The sequence below is a fragment of the Blennius ocellaris genome (assembly GCF_963422515.1).
Source record: "Blennius ocellaris genome assembly, chromosome: 3".
NCBI lineage: Eukaryota > Metazoa > Chordata > Actinopteri > Blenniiformes > Blenniidae > Blennius > Blennius ocellaris.
The window spans coordinates 3,096,796-3,119,295 of record NC_137652.1 but is presented as its reverse complement, the minus strand read 5'-3'; the positions used below and the strand labels follow the sequence as shown (position 1 = coordinate 3,119,295).

The following is a 22,500-nucleotide window of genomic DNA, read 5'->3' as shown; positions in this document are numbered from 1 at the left end:
TGTGCATATTGATGCTGAACGTAAACTGTGGGATTATTAATAAATAAAAAAAATTCTACATATAAAAATGCTCCAGTTCTTCGTTGACGAGCGTTCAGCCACACTCTCTGGACTCGTCCTCCGTTCACAACTTAACGCGATTGTTATTCGCCATATATTTCGCTCTCGAGGAGGAGGAGGTGGCCTCACTTTCATCTTTTTTCCATTTAAAAAAAAAACTTCTCCATCACTTCGGCCGAAAAGCTTCCTGTTCTTGCTCCTTGTTGGAGCGTGTTCACCCACTGGTCGACTCGCCACTGCCCCGCCTGGTGGGAAGCGGCACTGCAGGGCAACTGAAGATTTTGTTTTTCGAGGCCCAGTAGTTTTCTCCCCCGCTGTTTGAGAATCATTGCTGCGGAGCATGCGCAGGTGCACACACACACTCACACACTCATCTTCATCAATTATACGTGTGGATGTGAGTCTGAGTCACAGTCTGAGAAGCTCAGGAGACGTGGAGAGCAGGTCGAGCTGCTGACGTCAGAGATCGCGTCAAAGAGCCTGAGCGAAGCCTCCTGTGGGACTCGTTCCACCCATGAGTCACACACACACACACACACACACACACACACACACACACACACACACACACACACACACACACACGCACACCTATTAGCCGCCACGTCGTTGCAATGCAGACGAAAATAACTCCCGACATCAGGAGGGAGTCTGGAGCCTCTGATTGCGTGGCGGTGATTGATTCACCGCTCCGACTCCTCCCGCCCAGACGGGGTCGGAACGTCTGCGCCGCTCGCTTTGAATCCAGAAGAATTGACTCCGTCGCCTCGGCGGGCCGAGGACGTTCGTCACACGCCGACGCGCCGCGGGAGATCGTCCCCGGAGGAAGAGGCGGAGATCACATTTGTCTCTCGTAAGCGCCACGAGAGACAAATCAGCGAGGATGAGAGTTCATCACGCCGCTTCCATCGGGTTATAAAATCATCGTTGTGCCGTGACGGATGAAGTTTCGCCGACTCTTCTCCTCCTCATGATGTTACTTTATTAACGCCACTGCTTTTTCCCCAGAAGTCTCGCACACGACTTTGTAGACCAAGACTCCTGAGTTTTACTGACATTAGAGGAGGAAGATGATCTATAATCTGAATTATCCATAATTTCATTTCTCGCTCTATTTCTCTCCGTCCTCCGATGCTCCACGCTTTCCTCTTCATTCCGTGCTCCCGTCCAACGCAAATCCTCCCATCACACCCGTCGATCACGAAGTGAATGTCTCGTGACGGAAACTCTCCTCTTCAGAGTTTTTATTGATCAGTCTGAACGTCAGTTTCTTGCCACCGATCGTGTCAGAAAACCCAAACGTCCCGTGAGATTGTGACACCTGATCGGATCAGCCGCCGCGTTGAACAATGAAGGTTCCGGTCTCTTCTTTGATCTTTTATCAGTGCAACGCGCCGACTCAGCGGCTTGATCTTTGTCGCGGCCGTAAAAACAGCCGCTGTAAAGTCACGTCCTCCCTCCGTCCCTCTCTGGCCGTCGGTCCCGTATCAGGATACGTCGCTTCTCGATCGTACTGATTTCACTTTGAGGAGATATCTTGGAACCTGAACGTTCCGCTGAGTCTGGTTGATGTCTGACGTCCTGTGAAGCTGCTGAATGTCTCTTTAACTCCACTGAAACCAACAGAGTCAAGTGGATTTTCAACCTGATGGTGTGACATTACAGTCTACACAGAAACAGGTCGTACAGAGATGAAAACACTAAAGAGTCCCGGATTTCACTGGCAGGTTTTAACTACTTTTCTCTGTCAAATCACAGCTTATTCTGCTTTAATCCATTTTAATGACATTAATCTCATTGTGAAAGGCTTGCAAACTGCTCAGTGGCTGCTGTTAAAGCGTTCAAGGGTCCAGAACCTGGAAAACGTCCCTCTGTGGGGGGGTCTGAGTTCCCCCCCCGTCAGCCTGCTGCTCCGTTAATCAACATCCTAAAGCAGGGGGGTGTCCAACATGAGGCCCGGGGGCCAGAACCGGCCCACCAGACCATCTGATCCATCGCCATGGGACTTCTGAAGTGTGAAGTATAAAAATGAGGCTGATCTAAAAACACTCGATCGGCAAAAATGACACTCGAAACCGCCCTTGGTCAGAATTTGACCCCCGACATTAATGCATCTGTGGAGGTCACATGACGCAACGCCTTTCACAATAAAACAATGAGTCCAACTTGTGTGAAGTGACACTTTAGACACGATTTCCAGATGACAAATTGTTTTAATCCTGAATAAAAATAGGATATCCAGATGCAGGTGACCGAGGGATTTTTTTGGTGTTTTTTCCCACAAATATACAAATATCTGATTAACTTTAATATGTAAATTTCAGAATAGTTTTTTTTAATTTCCATAATGAGCAGTTCGGTTCCCCTGCAGGTCCTTCGGTGAAGAAAACCTGTGAAAGTGAAGTTTATACTCGTGGTTTTGTTCCTTTTGTGTTTAAAACAACCTCTGAAATTGACTTTGAGTGGAATTGTTGACTGTGAAGTTGTTTCAATCAGCCGATCCGGTGACATTTCTCCCCGTGTGACACGTTTTCTGTCAGATCTCGTGTTTCCTCGGTGACCTACAGAGTGTAAAGTAAGGAACGGTCATGCATTTAAGGCCCGAGCGTCAAGGCAAGGAACATTTGGAAAAGAAATTGGCAAAAGAAAAAGATAAAAACCTTTTCCAGGTGGACGCTTATAAAACTCTGGATCTTTGATTTAAATGTAAATGATGTGCCAATCATTTAAAAACACGCTAGGTGTAATTTCCTGCAGTCTTCATGTGTGCCCACACGTTATTGACTGAATTCTAAAAATGTGTATAAGAGAAGCAGGAATCATTCCCGGGAAGAGAAACAAGAAATAAATCTCAAAATGAGCTTTAAGAGGCTGATAAACTTCACATCTTCCTCTGTACTGCGTATTTCTTTAAACTATATATCATACATTATGGGTGCAATTATTTAATTCAGATGAAGGCGTGTCCAGACTCCGCTGTTATTTCCGTCTTTGCGCACCTGCAGGTGTCCGCAGGAGGGAAAACAAAAAAAAAACAAAAAAAAACCAGAAGGAAGAAAAACACACAATGAACTCAAACTATTCTCGTTACGAGGTTTGGAGGAGGAGGAAGCCACAAATCGCTTCTGCTTTTTTTTTTTTTCTTTCTTCCCCAATCAAGACCGTTTTTGATTCTCTTACGATGAAACGATGTTCATTCACAGAGATCTGCGCGTTTTCCAACTTCGCCGCATTCCTGAAATTCCTTTGTAGAAAAACAACCGAGGAAGAGTTCAGATGAGTTTACATCAGGATGCTTTGTTGTTTCCTCTTGGGCTTTTTTTTTTAGACCCATTTGCTGGAATGAACGCAGAGTGGAGGGGGGGGGAAAAAACGTGCTCGCTGCGCCAAACCACCGATGTTTGCGCCTGATTTGCGCTCGTTGTCAGGGTGTGATTGTTTGTATTGTAACTTTACGCTTCAAGTGCAGCTCAGGTGAAGTTTCTGTGGGCGAGACGTGAACATAGCGCGCACGTGCCGCGTCACATTCCACCCGCCCCGGCGGCACGTGCCACGGTCCGCGTGCGTAAAAACCCTTTTTCCCCAACGTCCCGCCTTTGTCACCGTTCACACCTTGTGGGACCCTGGGCGTCAGATCTGACCTTCATCATCATCATCATCATCATCATCATCATCATCATCATCATCATCATCTCGAGGCTCGAAATGGCCTCTAATTAGTGGCTCAACGGGTCATTTAGGAGTGACGCGGCCCAATTAGCGCACCCTCCGCACACCGCCGCCCCCGTAGCGGGGCGCGCGCGCGCGCGCTGATAACGGGAAGGTGTTTGCTGGTAGACGCACACGCGCGCGCGCGCGTGCGTGGGTGAGACACGCGCCCGCAACTCCGTGCGTTGTTCGGCCGCGGATTAGCGCGCACTGCCTTATAAGGAAAGGCGCTCGTGCCTCCGCGCAATAGGCCGAGCGCCGCAGCCTGCGGAGCGCCGCTCTTTAACCCCCTCGCTGCTGAATTTAATTCGCTGCACGCATCTGAAAACAATGCGGCGAGGGGCGGCGTTCCCGCTCGTCCTCCCGATTTTCCGATTTGGCGTCCAGAATCGTTTCGCTGGGTCACATCCGCGCGCATTAAATGGCGATAAAGAAACACGCGCGCCTCACAACATTTATAAATAGATGCAAATCTATCCGTGGCGCACGGTCCTTTTCTCCGCGAGCCTCCGCGTCCCTTCAGCGGCTCCAGGCCCGAGCGGGACGGGCTGGAGTCCCACACCGCCAGGAGCCGAACGGGACCGGCTGGGGTCTGGTGGCTCCTACCCCCCCACCCCGGTCACATGAACCCCCCCCCCCGAGCCCCGGAGCAGCAGAATGACCCACATCACACAACCACAACCCGTTTTTCCTCAAAGCAGCAGAGAATGTCGCTGCGACACGGAGCCTGGTGGAAATGTCACGTCTTTTGTGTGACCTTGACTCGGAGAGGAAATGAAATGTCTTCCTTGGAACAGCAGGGGGGGGGGGGGGGGGGCAGTCTGTCCCCGGACTTCACACGGACACTGCGATTCACGGCGAATTATCAGTGTTTCATCCTCTCTGTGGTGCATTAGATGGACATTTGTTCTCCAAATCCAACAGTATTGGCCGACAGAAAGAGAGAGACAGGGAGGGACAGAAAGAGAGAGACAGGGAGGGACATAAAGAGAGAGACAGAGAGGGAGACAGAAAGAGATAGAGACAGAAAGAGAGGGACAGAGAGGGACAGAAAGAGACAGAAAGAGACAGACAGAAAGAGACAGACAGAAAGAAAGAGACAGAAAGAGACAGAAAGAGGGACAGAAAGAGACAGAAAGAGGGACAGAAAGAGACAGAAAGAGGGACAGAAAGACAGAAAGACAGAAAGAGAAAGACAGAAAGACAGAAAGAGAAAGACAGAAAGACAGAAAGAGAAAGACAGAAAGAGACAGAAAGAGGCAGAAAGGCCTCTGGGTGCAGGAGATGATGGATCAGCTCGCGCTGTGGCCTGGACGCTCGTCCGGCCTGCGGCCACTGGCTGCCGCTGAGCTCGAGGACCATCTCACGGCTAATAAATAACCCGTTCAGCCGCCCGTCTGTTTGCAGCTGGAAACGTAAAAAAAAAAAAGGATCGGGAGGCCTTCATCGGCCGCGTGCACGTTGTCCGACTCAGACACGTCGAGGCCATCGGGGTTTGACAGAAACACTGAGTCCATTCACGGCTCCCTCTTCCAGTTAGATCTGGATTCACGTCCAACAACATGGGAGGGAGCCGTGCTGCCTTCACGGCCCGGCCTCAGCTCGGAATTTTCGCATTCTCGGAAGAAAATAAAAAAATAAAAGCAGCAGAGGCCACTTTGAATGCTGAAGCTCCACCGTCCACAGTATCTACGTGCTTTATCTGTGGTCATCCAGCTTCACACCACTATAGAACACTTTAAACTAAAATCAGAGCAAATGTTGTGTTTCCCTTCTCGCTGATTAAAGATCAGCAGCAGAAACCAGTGGGGGGGGGGGGGGGGGGGGGGGGATCACACCAACACCGGACCAGGATCAGACTAGACCGGTTCGGTTTGCTGATGGCAGACCAGGATCAGACCATCAGGACCAGAATCAACCTTGAAGAAACAAGTGTCGCCGTCACAAAACAAAACAAAAAATGCAAAGAAAACCTTTTTGCAAAATGTTCCACATTTATATTTAACATTCCATATTTATATTTTAAACTACAGTGGGCATCCAAATATGTCCGATGTGCAGTTTGTAATACAAAACCCATTTAAATAACATTTGAGTGAAGAATAACAACAGTTTGAGGCACAAAGTCCAGCCGCACGCGGAAACGTGAATTAAACTTGAACTCTCTTGTTGTTCGTGATGCAGGGAAGCAACATGACGGCAGGCGTTGGATTGGATTCCCTCGCGAGAACCGTCGTTACGCGCCGTTCCGACGCCATTCCAGTCGCGGGTCTTCTTTTTCCCGACAGCATTTGAAGGCACCACGCCCCCCTCCCCTCCACCCCACCCACCCTCCACCACCACCACCACCACCACCACCACCACCCCGCCTCCCACGTCACGGTAACGTTCTATTTGCATGAAGTGTTTTTGAGCCGCAGCTCGCGCTGGTCTGCAGAGCGAAGCGGCGCACGAGCCGAGCGGCGGCGGCAGCAGCAGGAGGAGCCTTCAGTGTTTCACATCAGCAGCGGGGGGGGGGGAGCGGGAGGAGAACCGAGCGGAGCGAGCGCGAGGACAAGGTGCCGTTCTAACAAAAAGCTGCGGGAGGAGGAGAAGGAGGAGGAGAAGGAGGAGAGGGAGGAGGAGAAGCTTGCGGCGCGACGGAACATGGAGCTGCCCGCCGCGGGGGAGCACGTCTTTGCGGTGGAGAGCATCGAGAAGAAGCGCAGCAGAAAGGTTGGTCTGCCGGAGCATCTGAGGACGATTTGACGCGCATGACCAGGAGAAAAAAAAAAAGAGAAAAAAAGAAAAGAAACGGGACCAGTTTCTCCTCTCTGGGTTTCCCTTCTCTTCCTGACGGATTCTATGTTTTTTATATATATATATTTATATTTATATATATATATATTTGGCCCGCTGCAGAGTAAAAGTGACGTTTCACTGATAATCCGTGTGTTCACAGGGGAGGCTGGAATACCTGGTCAAGTGGCGAGGATGGTCTCCAAGGTGAGTCCAAACATTAACACTCATCATTTCAAAACAAAAAAACTGAAGTGTGCGCGTGTGCATGTATGCATTTTTTTTTTTTTTGGGGGGGGGGGGACGTGGGCGCGCATATGGGCGGCTGCGCGCGCTCATCTTGGGACGCTGTGCGCTCTGGCCCCGCTGATGGATGTTGTTGTTTTTTTGTTTGTTTTTTTCAACCACGGATGCTATTCCCAGTCGAGCCAATTAAAAGGAAGAAGTGCCTGCAATGGAACCGGGTGTTTAAGGAGGTGCTCATATATTTACATTTGGTGGAGGTTGGGTACGTGGTTCCGCCCTCTTATCTCCGATCGCCGTGCGTAAAAAGTTACATTGATCGCACGTGCGTCAGCAGGGAGGACAAGTGTTCCCTCGTTGTTTACACACGCACACGCCCACAGGACTAATGGGATTATTTACCAGTTACACACTGACTAAAGGCCAATCCGCAGCCATCATCTCTTTCCCACCCAGAATAAATCATGTATGAACCCTCACCCCCTTGTTTATTTTTTTTATTCCCCCCCATGTTAGATACAATACTTGGGAACCAGAGGAGAACATTCTGGACCCCAGACTGCTTGATGCCTTCCAGGACAGGTGAGTGTCACGGTCGGACTGACGTGCGTCACGGAGGGCGATGCCTCAACTTTAAGCGTCCACAACGTGGCCAAACTGGTTCAAATCTGCTGAGTCCTACATTTCCGGTTCTTGTCACTCAGCCAGTGTGTCGCTTGTGTGCGTGTTTGATACGGTGGCCTGGAGGTGGCAAAACACGACAGGCTTCAGAAAAACGCTACCAAATGGAGAAAACACTTACAAATTCACCACAACGCAACGCGAACCTGTGGTTCCCGTCAGCTTAATTTCTTATTGAAAGAAAATAGCAAACTACCAAATAGTTTTCTCTATTTGTCAATGTTGTTTCTATTTCAAACACGTGAATTTATGCACCAATCAGAGTTACTAGTTACTTCTTTGAAAAGCAATAGTTACTCTATTTTAGATTCCAGTGTTCCACCATAGTGGATTTATAATATGAACTTTCAGTAGCTGTTGTTGTCGTGATCACATGAGTTCCCAGGGTCAATCTAATGACATCAGCGAGAGGAAGATGCTCTATAATCTGATGTTAGAGGAGGAAGATGCTCTATAATCTGATGTCAGAGGAGGAAGATGCTCTAGAATCTGATGTTAGTGGAGGAAGATGCTCTATAATCTGATGTTAGAGGAGGAAGATGCTCTATAATATATTGTTAGAGGAGGAAGATGCTCTATAATCTGATGTTAGAGGAGGAAGATGCTCTATAATATATTGTTAGATGAGGAAGATGCTCTAGAATCTGATGTTAGAGGAGGAAGATGCTCTATAATATATTGTTAGATGAGGAAGATGCTCTATAATCTGATGTTAGAGGAGGAAGATGCTCTATAATATATTGTTAGATGAGGAAGATGCTCTATAATCTGATGTTAGAGGAGGAAGATGCTCTATAATATATTGTTAGATGAGGAAGATGCTCTAGAATCTGATGTTAGAGGAGGAAGATGCTCTAGAATCTGATGTTAGAGGAGGAAGATGCTCTATAATCTGGACGTTAGAGGAGGAAGATGCTCTAGAATCTGACGTTAGAGGAGGAAGATGCTCTAGAATCTGACGTTAGAGGAGGAAGATGCTCTATAGTCTGATGTTAGAGGAGGAAGATGCTCTATCATCTGATTTTAGAGGAGGAAGATGCTCTAGAATCTGATGTTAGAGGAGGAAGATGCTCTATAATCTGGATGTTAGAGGAGGACGATGCTCTAGAATCTGATGTTAGAGGAAGATGCTCTAGAATCTGATGTTAGAGGAGGAAGATGCTCTATAGTCTGATGTTAGAGGAGGAAGATGCTCTATAGTCTGATGTTAGAGGAGGAAGATGCTCTATCATCTGATGTTAGAGGAGGAAGATGCTCTATAGTTTGATGTTAGAGGAAGATGCTCTATAATCTGGACGTTAGAGGAGGAAGATGCTCTATAATCTGGATGTTAATAAACGTGAATTAGTTCAGTAATGTGATTTGGGGACGTTAACGGCTCACCGTTTCCAAATAAAATAGATGATAGAGGCTCCTCGTGGAGGAGATCAAAGGAGATCAGCATCGGTTGCCATGGACACGCTCTTCTCAGTGTTTCACAGTGATTTTGCTACCCGACAGGCTCGTGAGCGTCGAGATGAGCTAACGGCTATCGTGTTAGCAATGCTAACCCGGCTGTGCAACAAATGTGGCGTTTGGCGAGGGTCTGCGCTCTACCGGGTGTAGCTCTACTTTAATTTTGAATTGATAAACTCTGCTTGTTTTGGGGTGGGTTTTTTTTTTTTTTTTTAGCTCATATACGTTTGTGGCTCTCAGGTGTGCGACGTTTGTTTCCCGATGCGCTTCAGATTTCCCGCCAACAATCCCGCCGCTTTGACTTCTTCCACGTTGCGTCATTCTGCAGGTTGAGGCTCAAACTTACAGCTCGTGATGTAACAGAAGTGCAACAGAAGTGTGTGTGTGGGGTGGGGGGGGGGGGGGGGGGGGGAGAATAAGTCTCTCCCGGGGAGCCAGTTTGTCTGAATGCCAGGCTATGAAAATACAGGGGGGGGAGTCATTGTAATTAGAGGAGGAGGAGGAGGAGGAGGAGGAGGAGGAGGAGCCGTTCACTGATTGGCTGCTGCTCTGGTGTCCCACAGGGAACGTCAGGAGCAGCTGATGGGATACCGCAAGCGGGGCCCGAAACCCAAACACCTCCTGGTTCAGGTGAGTCGACCAGCATGAATCCTCACAGGGAGAAGAAGTGGATGTATCGGGAATCTTGTCTGTGGTTTACAGGTTCGCCCTCGTCTGACTCCAAATCGAGGGGCTTTATTCTCGATTGATTCTAAATTAAGAATGGGAGGGAGGAGCTACTTAATAATGTGATTAAAATAAATCATTTTTACTTTGGAATTTGTTGTAGCTTCGGAAAGCGGCCGCCTGTATATAAACGTGTTTCCTCTTGTTTGTCCTTAAGCTAATTAAATACTCGTATATCACTGAGCGGCTCGGCATTGACGTCGGTGCCGTTTGTGTTAAAAAAAAACAAAACAGGGAAGTTGCCGAACTGTGCTGTGGAAATCGCATCGAGAAATGCAGAGTCTGCGTTTTCGGATCGGATTCCCCCCAAAAAAACATGTGAACTTTTATGGACGAGATACAAATCCAATTAAAAAAAATGGAAGATTAGAAGGTTAAATGTTAATGATTTTCATCAGTATAAATTTTTTTTTTCATCATTTAAACAATATAATTCTCCAGTATTAGATGTCCCATGTCCAAAAATTCCGCGGCCAAACACCGTGACGCTCCAGACTGGTCCAGCCTGACCTGAAGTAACGTTCAGAAACCCTCCGCAGCCTCACAGCTCGTCACGCCACAGTTTGCAGGATTACCTGGATCCTCCAGCGGGTGAAACCTGCAGCGCCGACCCCACAAATGATGGGTTTTTCCTGTCGCACTGACGGTTATTATAATTATCATCCACAGCTCGTGTTCTGGTCTTCATTAAAATGTTATAGGCCACAGTAGCTTCTAGTTCTATATGTCTATGGCCCCGCTCCTCCTGCTGCTAGCGTCAGTAGCTTCTAGTTCTGTAGGTCTATGGCCCCGCTCCTCCTGCTGCTAGCGTCAGTAGCTTCTAGTTCTATAGGTCTATGGCCCCGCTCCTCCTGCTGCTAGCGTCAGTAGCTTCTAGTTCTATAGGTCTAAGGCCCTGCTCCTCCTGTTGCTAGCGTCAGTAGCTTCTAGTTCTATAGGTCTATGGCCCTGCTCCTCCTGCTGCTAGCGTCAGTAGCTTCTAGTTCTATAGGTCTATGGCCCCGCTCCTCCTGCTGCTAGCGTCAGTAGCTTCTAGTTCTATAGGTCTAAGGCCCTGCTCCTCCTGCTGCTAGCGTCAGTAGCTTCTAGTTCTATAGGTCTATGGCCCCGCTCCTGTTGCTGCTAGCATCAGTAGCTTCTAGTTCTATAGGTCTATGGCCCTGCTCCTCCTGCTGCTAGCGTCAGTAGCTTCTAGTTCTATAGGTCTATGGCCCTGCTCCTCCTGCTGCTAGCGTCAGTAGCTTCTAGTTCTATAGGTCTAAGGCCCTGCTCCTCCTGCTGCTAGCGTCAGTAGCTTCTAGTTCTATAGGTCTATGGCCCTGCTCCTCCTGCTGCTAGCGTCAGTAGCTTCTAGTTCTATAGGTCTATGGCCCTGCTCCTCCTGCTGCTAGCGTCAGTAGCTTCTAGTTCTATAGGTCTATGGCCCTGCTCCTCCTGCTGCTAGCGTCAGTAGCTTCTAGTTCTGGTTATGTCATCTTTTTTCCACAGATGATCGTCTTTACCATCCACTCCCTGGGGGGGTTGGACGGCACGAGCCAGGGTTTTACAATTTCCCCACTCTGGGACCCGTGTTAAAAAAAAACCTGTTTTCACGCTTCGAAAACCGTCTGGTGTGGACGACGGCCCCATAGAGACCCATTCCCTGACCTGACAGTCGTATCCAGATTCCCGGTGAATCGTACACTGGGTGCATCAATCGGGGGCCCAGAGGGACGACTGGTCTTTGTCCCTCTCAGGAGGGTGTCGGTGAAACACGGGACCAAGTCAGTGACGGGACACAAAGCGGCCAGTGACATTCCTCCGAGCTGAGCTCACCGCCACAGGAGACACTTTGAAATGTTGCTGTGACGGTCGGGGTCGGGGCCGGTGGCTCAAAGAGCCGCCGAGGGGAAACTGGTGGTGGTGGTGGTGGGGGGGGGGGGTGGACACGGGACCCCGGGCCCCTGAAATAAACTGGCCTCCTTCACACATTCCAGGCTCAGTGTCTTCACTGCAGCCCCTCGTGAAAGCACACACACACACGTATGGATACTGTACACACTCACTCGTTACGACGGCTCTTTGAACTCCTTAAAGCTTTGATGTGATTGGGACTTTGTGTCAAAACCATACATGGACAATATGGAAGTGCTGCTGGAAGCGGCGTTTTTGAAACGTTCCGAGAACAATAGCAAATGTTGGACGGACCGGCGGCAACGGACACTGAGCCGTGAGAGTCACAGAGCAGAAAGAGAAGCACTACTGCGTCCTTACTGACTTACCAACCAAATTGTATCGGGTCATTGAGACGTCTGTTCTGTCTCGCAGGTCCCGTCGTTTGCCAGGAGGTCCAGCATTCTGGCCGGCCTCCGGGAGGACGAGGACGCCTGCCAGAAGTCCGGCTCCATCCAGATGCTCCGCCCGCAGGCGCAGCAGTACAGCCTGGGCAGCAAGAAGCACCACCAGTACCAGCCGCTGTGCCGCGAGCGCGACGCCGAGCCGCACGCCAACGGCAAGAAGTTCTACTACCAGCTCAACAGCAAGAAGCACCACCACTACCAGCCGGACCTCGCGGCGCGCGAGCCGCTGTTCGCCAAGCCGCGAGACGTCCAGGCGGCGCCGGAGGCGGTGGAGAAAGGGTACAACCTGCCCGCCGTGCTGCAGCAGAAGTGGGTCCGGGACAAACACTCCGGCTGCCTGACCAAGGTGAAGGACATCACCATGGAGCTGAAGAAGCTTCCGGCCGACCTGAACGGGCGCAAGGAGCCGGAGCTCAAGGCTGCCGGGGCGGCGGCGGCGGCGGTGGCGGCGGCGGCGCGGCCCAACGGCGTCGGCGGCAGCAAGCTGAAGATCGTCAAGAACAAGAACAAGAACGGACGGATCGTCATCGTCATGAGCAAGTACATGGAGAACGGGATGAAAGCGGGCAAGGTTAAAAATGGAGGCTGCGAGGTGGCGGCGGCGGCGGCGGCGGCGGCTCGTTTGCCGCAGGCGGCGGACGGCGGCTCGGAGAACCGCCTGGACAAGATGAAGCTCGTCGAGAAGCTCGGCCTCGTGACCGGATTTGCCAAAGGCCTCAAAGGGAAGCCCGGGCTAAACGGCGGCCGCCCCGGAGAGAGGGAACGGCCCCCCGGAACGGCGCCCGCCCTGACGGCGAGGGATCAACGTGTGGAGGTCAGGGGTCAGCGGCCGCCGCCGTCAGATCAGCCCTTGCAACTGACAACCAAGTCGAACCTGGCCCGCCCGCCTCTGGGCGGCGGGGGGGCTGCTCCCCCCTCCTCCCCGGCCGACCACGGCGGGTCGGAGGGCCTGAAGCGGCGCCTCTCCGAACCCGACGCCGAGGAGCGCCGGGGCGGCAAGAGGTCTTTCCTCGGCTGCAGGAGCGTCAGCGCGCCGGACGGCGAGTCGGCGAGCCGCCGAGACGGAGCGCAGAGCGTCTCGGGGCCGCGGGACGGCGGCGACGCCGATCAGGACCAGCCCATCGACTTGAGTGTGGTCAAGTCCAGACCGCCGGCGGTGGCGGCGGCGGCGGCATGCGTACAGCTGCAGCCTGTGGACGAAACACGCTCTCACAACGGCACACACACTCTGTCTGAAACACAAACTCTATCCGACACACACACCGGGTCGGACACACACACCGGGTCGGACACACACACCGGGTCGGACACACACACCGGGTCGGACACACACACCGGGTCGGACGCACACACGCCTGCGCAGGAGGAGAGAGGCGATTCGCCGCTGCTGGTTTCTCACAAAGAAAAGACACGAGAGGAGAAGTTTCCCTCCTTCCAGCCTTACCTGGGGAATATAATCATCACAGACATCACGACCAACTGCCTCACTGTCACCTTCAAGGAATACGTCACGGCGTAGGACACACACACACACACACACACACACATACACACATACACACACACTCACTCTGCTGGATCAATGTACATCATATATATTTGTATTTTTGGATGCTTGAATGTACAAATGAACTTTTTGATGTTTGTTTTTTGTTTGGTTTTTTTGCATTTTGTAAAGCTCAGATTCACAAAGAAAACTCCTTTATTGCAGTATTTGCATATTTTGTCTTATAAGCCGATTATTTCTGGAGATTCTATCGCGCGCGGCATCCAATCCGACTCCGAGCTGCAAAATCAGACGAGCGAAACGACGGGACTTTGATTTACTTGTGTAAATATTTCTCACTTTTTTTCTATGGATGTACTTTGATCTTGGGGCCGTCGGCGTCTCGGCTCACGCCAACGGAGAGTTTCTGCTGAGTCGTGGGTAAAATGACACTGTTTACGAGAGAGAGAGAGAGATTTAAAGGACAAACGAAGCTGTTCATCCTGCTTCCGATGAGTTTAAATGAAGCAGCTTCCCGTCGAGAAACAGGATTTATACGTCGAATAAGACGAGAAGCTTTTAAAACGGGCGAGTCTTTGTGATTTCTGTTCAATTCCCGGCTTTTTCTTCCGCCATCAAATACATTAAATTTAATATTTCGGGGGTTTTTTTTTTGGTTGTTCTTGACTCGTACATCTTGAGATTTAACGCCGAGCACAAGCCACTTCCACTTAAACCGACGATTTGCAATCCTGTGACGAGTAATTTATAGGGGTTTTTTTCGCGTCAGTGCACCAAAACTGCCGGCCACAGGTCTGGTGGTCGATGTTTTCTTTGTGCAGGCAGCGCAGTTTTCACCTGCGGTCCGGTACGACGCGGTACTGGTGTCACTCGGGTCTGGTTTCCCAGCACTTTGGGCTCCCGGGGGCTTTGAACCGTCCGGCGCCTCGTTTCCCATCGCCTGCAGACTGAGGAGGCTCCCTGACACCATGCGCTTTATTATTATTATTATTTTTTCTTTTTTTTTGGAGTAATAAAATCATTTGCGAATGAACACTTTTTGAAATGTTTCTTTACACACTTGCTGTACATTTTTCCTCTGTAAAGTTTGAATGTTAGTTTGATAAAAGGAAGCGAATAATGTAATTTCAATGAGAGGAACACGTTTGAAGTTACTATGATTTATTCTTGTGTCTTATTTTGAAGTTTTGCTGTGATCCTGTGAGACTTCCGTGAAATGTTTTATTTTGAAATGCTGGAAATAATAAATGAGGGGTTTTACTTAATGTAGTGTTTATCTTTAGATTCTTTTCGGACTGACTTAACGTTCTAAACTTCGTAGCCACTTGTGAATAAAACATTTCACTTGACAACGGAAGTCTCACAGGATAACGACAAAACTTCAAAATAAGATACAAGAATAAATCACAACGACTCTTCAAACGTGTTCCTCTCATTGAAATTATGTTATTCGCTTCCTTTTGGTCAAACTAATATTTAAACATGTTCAAAGGAAACTGGCGCCTGCAGCCTTTCTTTGAAGTTTTTAACAGGAAGAGGTCGGTGTGACGATCCTGGATGGCTAACGTTACCGCGGAACGGGCTAAATATGTGCATGGCTCTATTTGTGGATGTGTGTGTGTGTGTGTGTGTGTGTGTGTGTGTGTGTGTGTGTGTGTGTATTTTCAGACGGCCATCATTGGCGGCCTGCTTCGGCCCGAGGTCAGGCCTGATTTACTGCTGCGTGGAGAAAGTTTATATTTATTCCAAACATGGACGACATAAGAAATGAAAAGCAGATTAAAAAATTTTTTTTAAATTTAAAGATTTTTAAAAAGCTGTGGTTGCAGTTGAAAAGGCCTCAGGTCTGACAGCAGATTGAAAGTGGACAGAAATTCAATGCTGATTAGACACGAGACAAACCGTGAAACATTCTGGACAGGAGACTTGGACAGGAGACAATGGACAGGAGACGAGGGACACAAGACGTTGGACAGGAGACGAGGGACACAAGACGTTGGACAGGAGACGTTGGGCAGGAGACGTTGGACAGGAGACGTTGGGCAGGAGATGTTGGACAGGAGACGTTGGACAGGAGACATTCTGCAGGTGCCGATGGACATGAGACGTTGGACAGGAGGTGTTGGACACGATGGACAGGAGGTGTTGGACACGATGGACAGGAGACGCGGGACACGAGACGTTGGACAGGAGATGATGGACAGGAGCCGTTGGGCAGGAGAGGATGGACAGGAGACGTTGGATAGGAGACGTTGGACAGGAGACGTTAGACAGGAAACGATGGACAGGAAACGATGGACACGTTGGACAGGAGACATTCTGCAGGTGCTGATAGGATGTTTTTCCATGCCGACTGATTCCAGAGACATTGATAAGAGCCGATATCAGAGGAGGACAGATGATCTCACCTCAGTCCACATGTCAACACTTTTGTGTGGAAGCTGAGAAACCAACCACAAAGAATTCTTTTTTTTTTTAATCTAATTTCCACTCAAACGAAGGAGCACCAGGCGTCTCTGCACTTCAGTGAATCAGACTTCCAGCTGTTCAGGAAGTGATGAAGGAGCCTCCTGAGCTTCATTTCCCTCTAATCATGTGACCACGTGTTTGTTTGTGTCACCGACGCTCCACGTTCCTCCTCCTCACCGTCGTCTGGAGCGAAATGAGGCAATGGAATGTTTCCCTCCACGTCACCGCTGTGGTAAGCAGGTAAACTGAGCCACTGAAATCCAGAAGTTAAAAAAACAGCGAACAGTGAAGAGAAGCTTCACATTGTCTCACTGGAAATGACTTTCTTTAGTAAAAACCTACAACTCACTCACTTTTAGTGTGACGCCTTTTAAAATGCTAGAATTTCTCATCCGACACGTGGAACTGAGGTTGTATTTTAATTTAGAACGTGCTTTACGAGTCCTGATGGAGGTTTTATGCCCCACATGGAAAGAACCTATATAAACATATAGCTTTTTAATATATGTGACATATATAAAATTGGCCATTTTCCTATATTATATGTACATAAATGCACATATATGTACACATATACGTGCATACAGGTACCTATATAGGTACATATATGCACCTATATGTTCTTCTTGCATAATTATTTTTTAGTTAATTCTTAGTTATTGCCTTGATAATGTATGACAGTTGCCAAAGTGAGATATGGGCTATATATATATATATGTGTGGAAATAAAGAAACAGTACAGGAGACCTATATGGCCTGTATATTCACATATGTGCACCTTAATTTTGCCTATATGTGGCATATATACGCAGCATATATGTGCATATAAACTTCTAATAGGTCTCATATATGCGCATATATCCTCCTATAGGTTCTTCCCACGTGCAGCGGCCGAGGCCAAAGGTCAGAAAGTCCGTCCGCCGCTCCAAACGCCTCCTGACGGACGCCGGAGCTGAACTGTGTCTTTCGGGTGGTTCGAGTTGGTCATTCTGACCCGCGGCTGCTCGCGTCGGGCGACAGAAGCCCCGCCGCCGTGCTCAAGGGTCTCGGCAACGGATTTCACTCGCAGCCACATTTGCTCTCGCTGCGAGCGCGTCAGAGGAAACCGAGAGGAGAGGAGGGGAGCAGATCTCCTCAAACCAGCATCTGCCCGCCGGTTTCAGCGGGGAAACGATCGAGATCCGCGCCTCTTCCGCCTCGATCGTCCTGCATTTCGACCGAGCGGCGGGGCGGGAGACCATTTCCTCCTCCGCAGCCCGGTTCCTGTTCCGTGCGCGTTTTAATGTGAGCAACGACGGAGAAAATGGCTGTCCTCTCTCTCTCTCTTCCCCCCCTTCTCTCTCTCTCCTCCATCCACTTTCTGCCAAACGCTGCTGCTGCTCTCCAAAAAAACTATTGCAAAAAGAGGCTGATTGCTGTGAATCTTCAGCAGGAAATCCCCGCAGGACGGGAAAAAAAAAAAACTAAACTGCCAAATACAACAGATTAAACAAGGTGGGGTGTAAAATTATGAGCCCGTGATTCTCTCTCTGCTCCTTTTTCTGCCAGCTCGAGCGTTATACAGGCCCATAAATCATCTTAACTCCGTGCGTAATTATACGCACGGAGTTATATCTAAATATATAATATATATAGTTCCTCTCGTGCGAGAAACTTCACTTTCACAGAGCCCGCAGGTGGCCCGTGGGACAGGTTTTGCAGACAAACGATACAGACAAACTTGAAAAGTAGATTTTTGTCTGTAACGCGCAGCACCGCGCTAATTGTCCCCTCTAACGAATCAGGATCTATTCATGCAGGACAAGAAACCAGACGGCTGACAGGCCGAACTGTGAATCACGCGTTTGATTCGGGAGCAGATTGAGTCTATTTCTGCCAATGACAACGAAGCCTTCTGCAAATCCACCGAACCGGACGATGATTCACTGCATTGGCGGAGTTCATTAGAAACTGTTTGGAAATATGATATTTGTCGGAAAATGGGACTCGACCCCACACGGAAAGAACCTATACGAGGATATATGCGCATATATGAAACCTATAAGCAGTTTATATGCACATATATGCCACATATAGGCAAAATTGAGGTGCATATATGTGAATATACAGGCCATATAGGTCTCCTGTACTGCTTCTTTATTTCCACATATATATATATATAGCCCTTATCTCACTTTGGCAACTGTCATACATTATCAAGGCAATAACTAAGAACTAACTAAAAAACAATTATGCAAGAAGAACATATATGTACCTATATAGGTACCTGTATGCATGTATATGTGTACATATATGTGCATTTATGTACATATAATATAGGAAAATGGCCAATTTTATATATGTCACATATATTAAAACCCTATATCATAAAACATATATGTTCATATAGGTTCTTTCCGTGTGGGACCAGAGCAAAGTACATTAAAAAAAGACTACAAAGTAAATCATACAATGCTATAAACTGTGCGGACCACCGAGGTCTTTCCAAATAATAAACGCGTGACCAAACTCGGAACCTTCCCGTCGCGCCGCGGCGCGGGAACGAGCCCGACACGTGACGCAGGTACCTGCGGCGGTTTCCTCTGATGGAGGTGATCACCTGTTGGCTCGTGTCTCTGTGCGGCTTGTCCGCCTGCAGAATCCCGCTGGTCTGTCTGGAAATTTAAAATGTCTTCATTTAAAACGAATAAAATCTGCGCGTAAAACCTTCAACAGACAAGTGAAGGCGTCGCACCGATTAACGCACGCGCGTTAATTAATGCTGAGTTTGGTGCGATTGTCTGGTGAAAAAAAAGATTTTTCTTATTTTTATTTTCTTTGTATCTGTCTGTGTTTTGCTCCAAATCTCACGATATTCATTCATTCGTTCATTCCCAAGGAGCGCAGCTTCGAACCCTCCGGCGTCGGCGCGCGATGCCGCGTTGGAGCCTCCTTTTGTTTTGTGGCCAGCGGGGTTTTTTTTCCCCCCGTGAAGATTTCGCGGCTTGAGCTCCGTCTTGCCCGGATACAAGCCAACCAATGGAGTTTAATCGGCGGCAGCGCTGCTGCACTGCAGGCGCGTCGAGACCAATCGCATCCAGAGTGTGAGACGCGTCCATCTTCCCTTCCTGTCTGCGCCCCGGAGTTTGGTTATAGCGGCTGCAAAAATACACTGGAGGGCAAAAAAACCCAACAAAACTACTAAACACCGCCGCTAAAGGCCTGGCGGAATCTCCCCCGACATTTATTTGCCCAAATAAGACGAAGCGCGGTCGTCGTCCTAAATGTGATATTTGGTTTGTGATTCTATTCCCGCCTTCTCTTCAGCTCAACATCCCAACAAACATGCATCTTCTAACATAAAGAAGATAAGCGGTTTGTTGTGTTGTGTTCTGCGTGAGGCCGCTTCGCTGTCTGGACATTTAAACAAAAACAAAAACCGCAAATTGCGCGTTGCCTTTTTCACGTTGAATTAAGGAGAAAGCCACAGTAACGTGGCTCACGCGCAGCCTGCGTGAGAATAAAACAGACTTGAAATTCACCTGCACTGAAATGGCTTCCAGGGGGAACGCGGCGGACGGGCGGGTGCGGATCCGGCCTGTGCGGAACTCTGAAGCGGGATAAACGATCTGGGAAATAAATCTAAAATATCAGCAGGGTGTGACACTGCGGCATCACGTGAGGCCTTTAAGACAGAACATATTCTAGAGAAGAAATGTTGTGATTTGATTAAAAATAACAGTAAATCTCGGTGTGATTATATATAATCACTGGCCTTATTCATTCACACTGAGATTGACGCTGACGGAGGGTTTTTTTGTGTGTTTTTTTTTTGGCCCGAGTTGAATGAAAACAGAAACTGAAAAACTTGACTGACTTCTCTTCTCTCGTCCTCGGATGTTTTCACCAAATGTTGAATTTTCAGTCCCGCTTGAGCCAAACCAGAGCCTTTTAAACACAATTTCTCTATTTATGCAGCGCAAATTAAAATGCAGTTACATTTTTGTCACTCAGCGAGGACGAGTCCAATACGGAAAATATTTTTAATTTTTTCAAAATTTGGTTTGAATGGAGGAGCAATGCTTTGACTGTTGATTAATAAAGCAATTAATACTTCAACTGGTATATTCTCATAGACCTTTTCTGTTTGATTTCTTAATTTCGCGTCGATTTAACTAGTTTATATTATCTGGCCATTAAGCAGACCTACGTAAATTAATTTCAAAATGTAAGAAAAACGGTGTAAATGAGAGCACTGGGGTATACCAGTAAATATGCAATTTTTCGTAATTGATAGAGAACTCAATTATTCTCCTCCCAGAGATAATTGAGATTTTTTTTTAAACAATTAAACCAGATTATTATTATTATTATTATTATTGGTGTTGTTGCTGTTATTCAATTCTTTAAAAATATTAATTAACAGACCCTTTTTTTTCTGCGTCACTTGTTTAAAAAAAAAAACTGAACAAATTTACTGGGAGCCAAGTTAAATTACGCGTTTCTGGATTTTCGGCCACTGAAGCGTTTCTGTTTGAGACGCAAAAATTACAAACTGGACTATTTTCTGGTTTATAATCAGCTGCCAGGTTAAATCTTCCAAATTCTGGAGAAAAGACGAATTTTTCACTGCATCTTATTGTTTTTTATTTTAAATCAACATTCCCTCAAATTCTTCCCATAGTCGCGTCATTTGTTGTTTTATCAGATTTCTATTTATTTATTGTTTTAAATGTCAGAAATGGACGCTTGACCTCCATGAAGGGAAAGTAAAGAATTTTACGCCTGTACCTAAAGATCTATCGATCTTTTGGCACGTCACGTGCACGTCACGCGCACGTGACGTTACCGTCGACCGGGCACGATTTGTTTACGTCTGTTGTTGTAAACAAACGCCGTAACGTCTCGCGCCGTGTTGTTTACGTCAATAATAAAACAGAAAAGGAGAGGAAAAAGCAAGCAGCGCGAGGCCCAGTTCGATCAAACCGCCTCCTTATTTCCGTGTTCAGTCTTAACGACAATGACGCAACCGTGAATCCGCGCGACGTTTCCCACCGCCTGCTTTTAAAATTATTATTATTATTATTATTATTAAAGTGGTTGAAGTGACCCCCCCACCCCTCCTCCTCCTCCACCCCCCCACCTTGAAAAAAATAATAATAATAATTCACACAGACGCAAGCTCCGCCCCTCACTTAGCAACCGTGAGCACGTAGCAACGTCCGGGCCAATCGGCGCCCTTCGAGAGTTTCCACCGACTGCCGTTGCCTGGCAACGGCGTAGAGAAAAAAAAAAAAGAAAAAGAAAAAAAAAAAAAAAACCCTGCGCGCTGACGTACGTTCTGTACTTGAGTATTATGGTCTGTCGGGAATTCAGAGTGGCTTGTTGCTAGCGTTAGCGTCCGCCAGCTAGCGGGAGCAGCAAGCGGGGTAAACATGGAGCTGTCCGCCGTCGGGGAGCGGGTGTTCGCGGCCGAGTCCATCATCAAGCGCCGGATTAGGAAGGTAGGGGCGGCGCAGCACGTCGACGTTCCCCCGCCGGAGCGGGGCGACGCTCCGCGGCGGCGGCGCGGCGCGGCGCGGCGGCGGCTACACCGCGAGCTAACCTGTTTGTTTCTGACGGCTCGCAGGGTCGCATCGAGTACCTCGTGAAGTGGAAGGGGTGGTCTCCCAAGTAAGTCCCGCTCACCCCCCCCCCCCCCCCTCCAGCCCGCTCCCTCCCTCCCTCCCCCCCCGCATGCTTCACCGCCACGCGCCGCACCGCGGCGGAGCCTGCCGCGTTAGCCGCGACACAGCTAGCTGCACGGCGGGATTAAAACCGAGGCGAACACACACACACACACACACACACACACACACACTGACTGTGGTTCTGGCCGGGTTCTGCAGGTACAGCACCTGGGAGCCGGAGGAGAACATCCTGGACCAGCGCCTGTTTGTGGCTTTCGAGCAGAGGTGAGTCGGTTCCGGTTCTGATCCAACATGTCCAATCAGATCCCGGTGTCTTAACTCTGCGTGTGCGTGTGCGTGTGCGTGTGCGTGTGTGTGCGCGTGTGTGTGTGTCAGGGAACGGGAGCGGGAACTGTACGGGCCCAAGAAGAGGGGACCGAAGCCCAAAACGTTCCTGCTCAAGGTGAAAACATCACGTCACACAATAATAATCCGGTTCGATGCACCTGTTGGCAGGTTAATTAATGTTAATGAAGATAATTATGCTCATTTCGAGGAACTATGCACCTTTGTAAAGGGCGTGTGTGTGTGAGAGAGAGAGCTTATGGGAACATGTTGACCCATTTAACCCTTTAAAAGCCACCGAACTGCTTTAAAATGAATTTTAATTGAAGTTGAATTTTTTTTTTATTTCCAGCATTATAGTCCCTCTATTGACCCCTGGAGAGTTAGTGTCATATTATAACATGAGTTGAAAAAAAGTTGAAATGTGGAAACGAAGCTTTAATGGTCACGCTTATATGAAGAAATGTTAAAGTTATTATTATTGGTCAAGGGAACGCGGATAAATGTTTGTTTTCCAGGATCCTCCATGGTTCCCGAGGGG

General features: G+C 48.5%; 2 protein-coding genes across 2 annotated transcripts in view; both read left to right on the top strand.

Annotated features, from left to right (window-relative positions):
- The first annotated feature begins 6,371 nt into the window (after window positions 1-6,371).
- On the top strand, window positions 6,372-14,557 carry LOC308148747 (E3 SUMO-protein ligase CBX4-like). Its single transcript, XM_080520321.1, has 5 exons — window positions 6,372-6,483; window positions 6,710-6,753; window positions 7,306-7,371; window positions 9,489-9,555; window positions 11,959-14,557. Exons 1-5 carry the CDS (start codon window positions 6,415-6,417, stop codon window positions 13,507-13,509), a joined length of 1,797 nt encoding a protein of 598 aa, XP_080376447.1. The 5' UTR covers window positions 6,372-6,414; the 3' UTR covers window positions 13,510-14,557.
- A 6,759-nt stretch (window positions 14,558-21,316) lies between these two features.
- Window positions 21,317-22,500, top strand: part of cbx8b (chromobox homolog 8b) — a gene marked incomplete at its 3' end in the record, with an annotated part of 2,366 nt that continues 1,182 nt past the window's right edge. Inside the window, exons 1-4 of the mRNA XM_080520900.1 lie at window positions 21,317-21,449; window positions 21,575-21,618; window positions 21,834-21,899; window positions 22,011-22,077. Coding sequence (XP_080377026.1) covers window positions 21,381-21,449; window positions 21,575-21,618; window positions 21,834-21,899; window positions 22,011-22,077 — 246 coding nt within the window. The 5' untranslated portion in view covers window positions 21,317-21,380. The remainder of the gene's footprint in view (window positions 21,450-21,574; window positions 21,619-21,833; window positions 21,900-22,010; window positions 22,078-22,500) is intronic.

Bases quoted from the DNA above. Each gene is read 5' to 3' on its own strand.
- LOC308148747 (XM_080520321.1), top strand. From the start codon at position 6,415: ATGGAGCTGCCCGCCGCGGGGGAGCACGTCTTTGCGGTGGAGAGCATC. The intron at 6,754-7,305 runs GTGAGTCCAAAC...CCCCCATGTTAG, and splicing joins TGGCGAGGATGGTCTCCAAG to ATACAATACTTGGGAACCAG. The intron at 9,556-11,958 runs GTGAGTCGACCA...TCTGTCTCGCAG, and splicing joins CCAAACACCTCCTGGTTCAG to GTCCCGTCGTTTGCCAGGAG.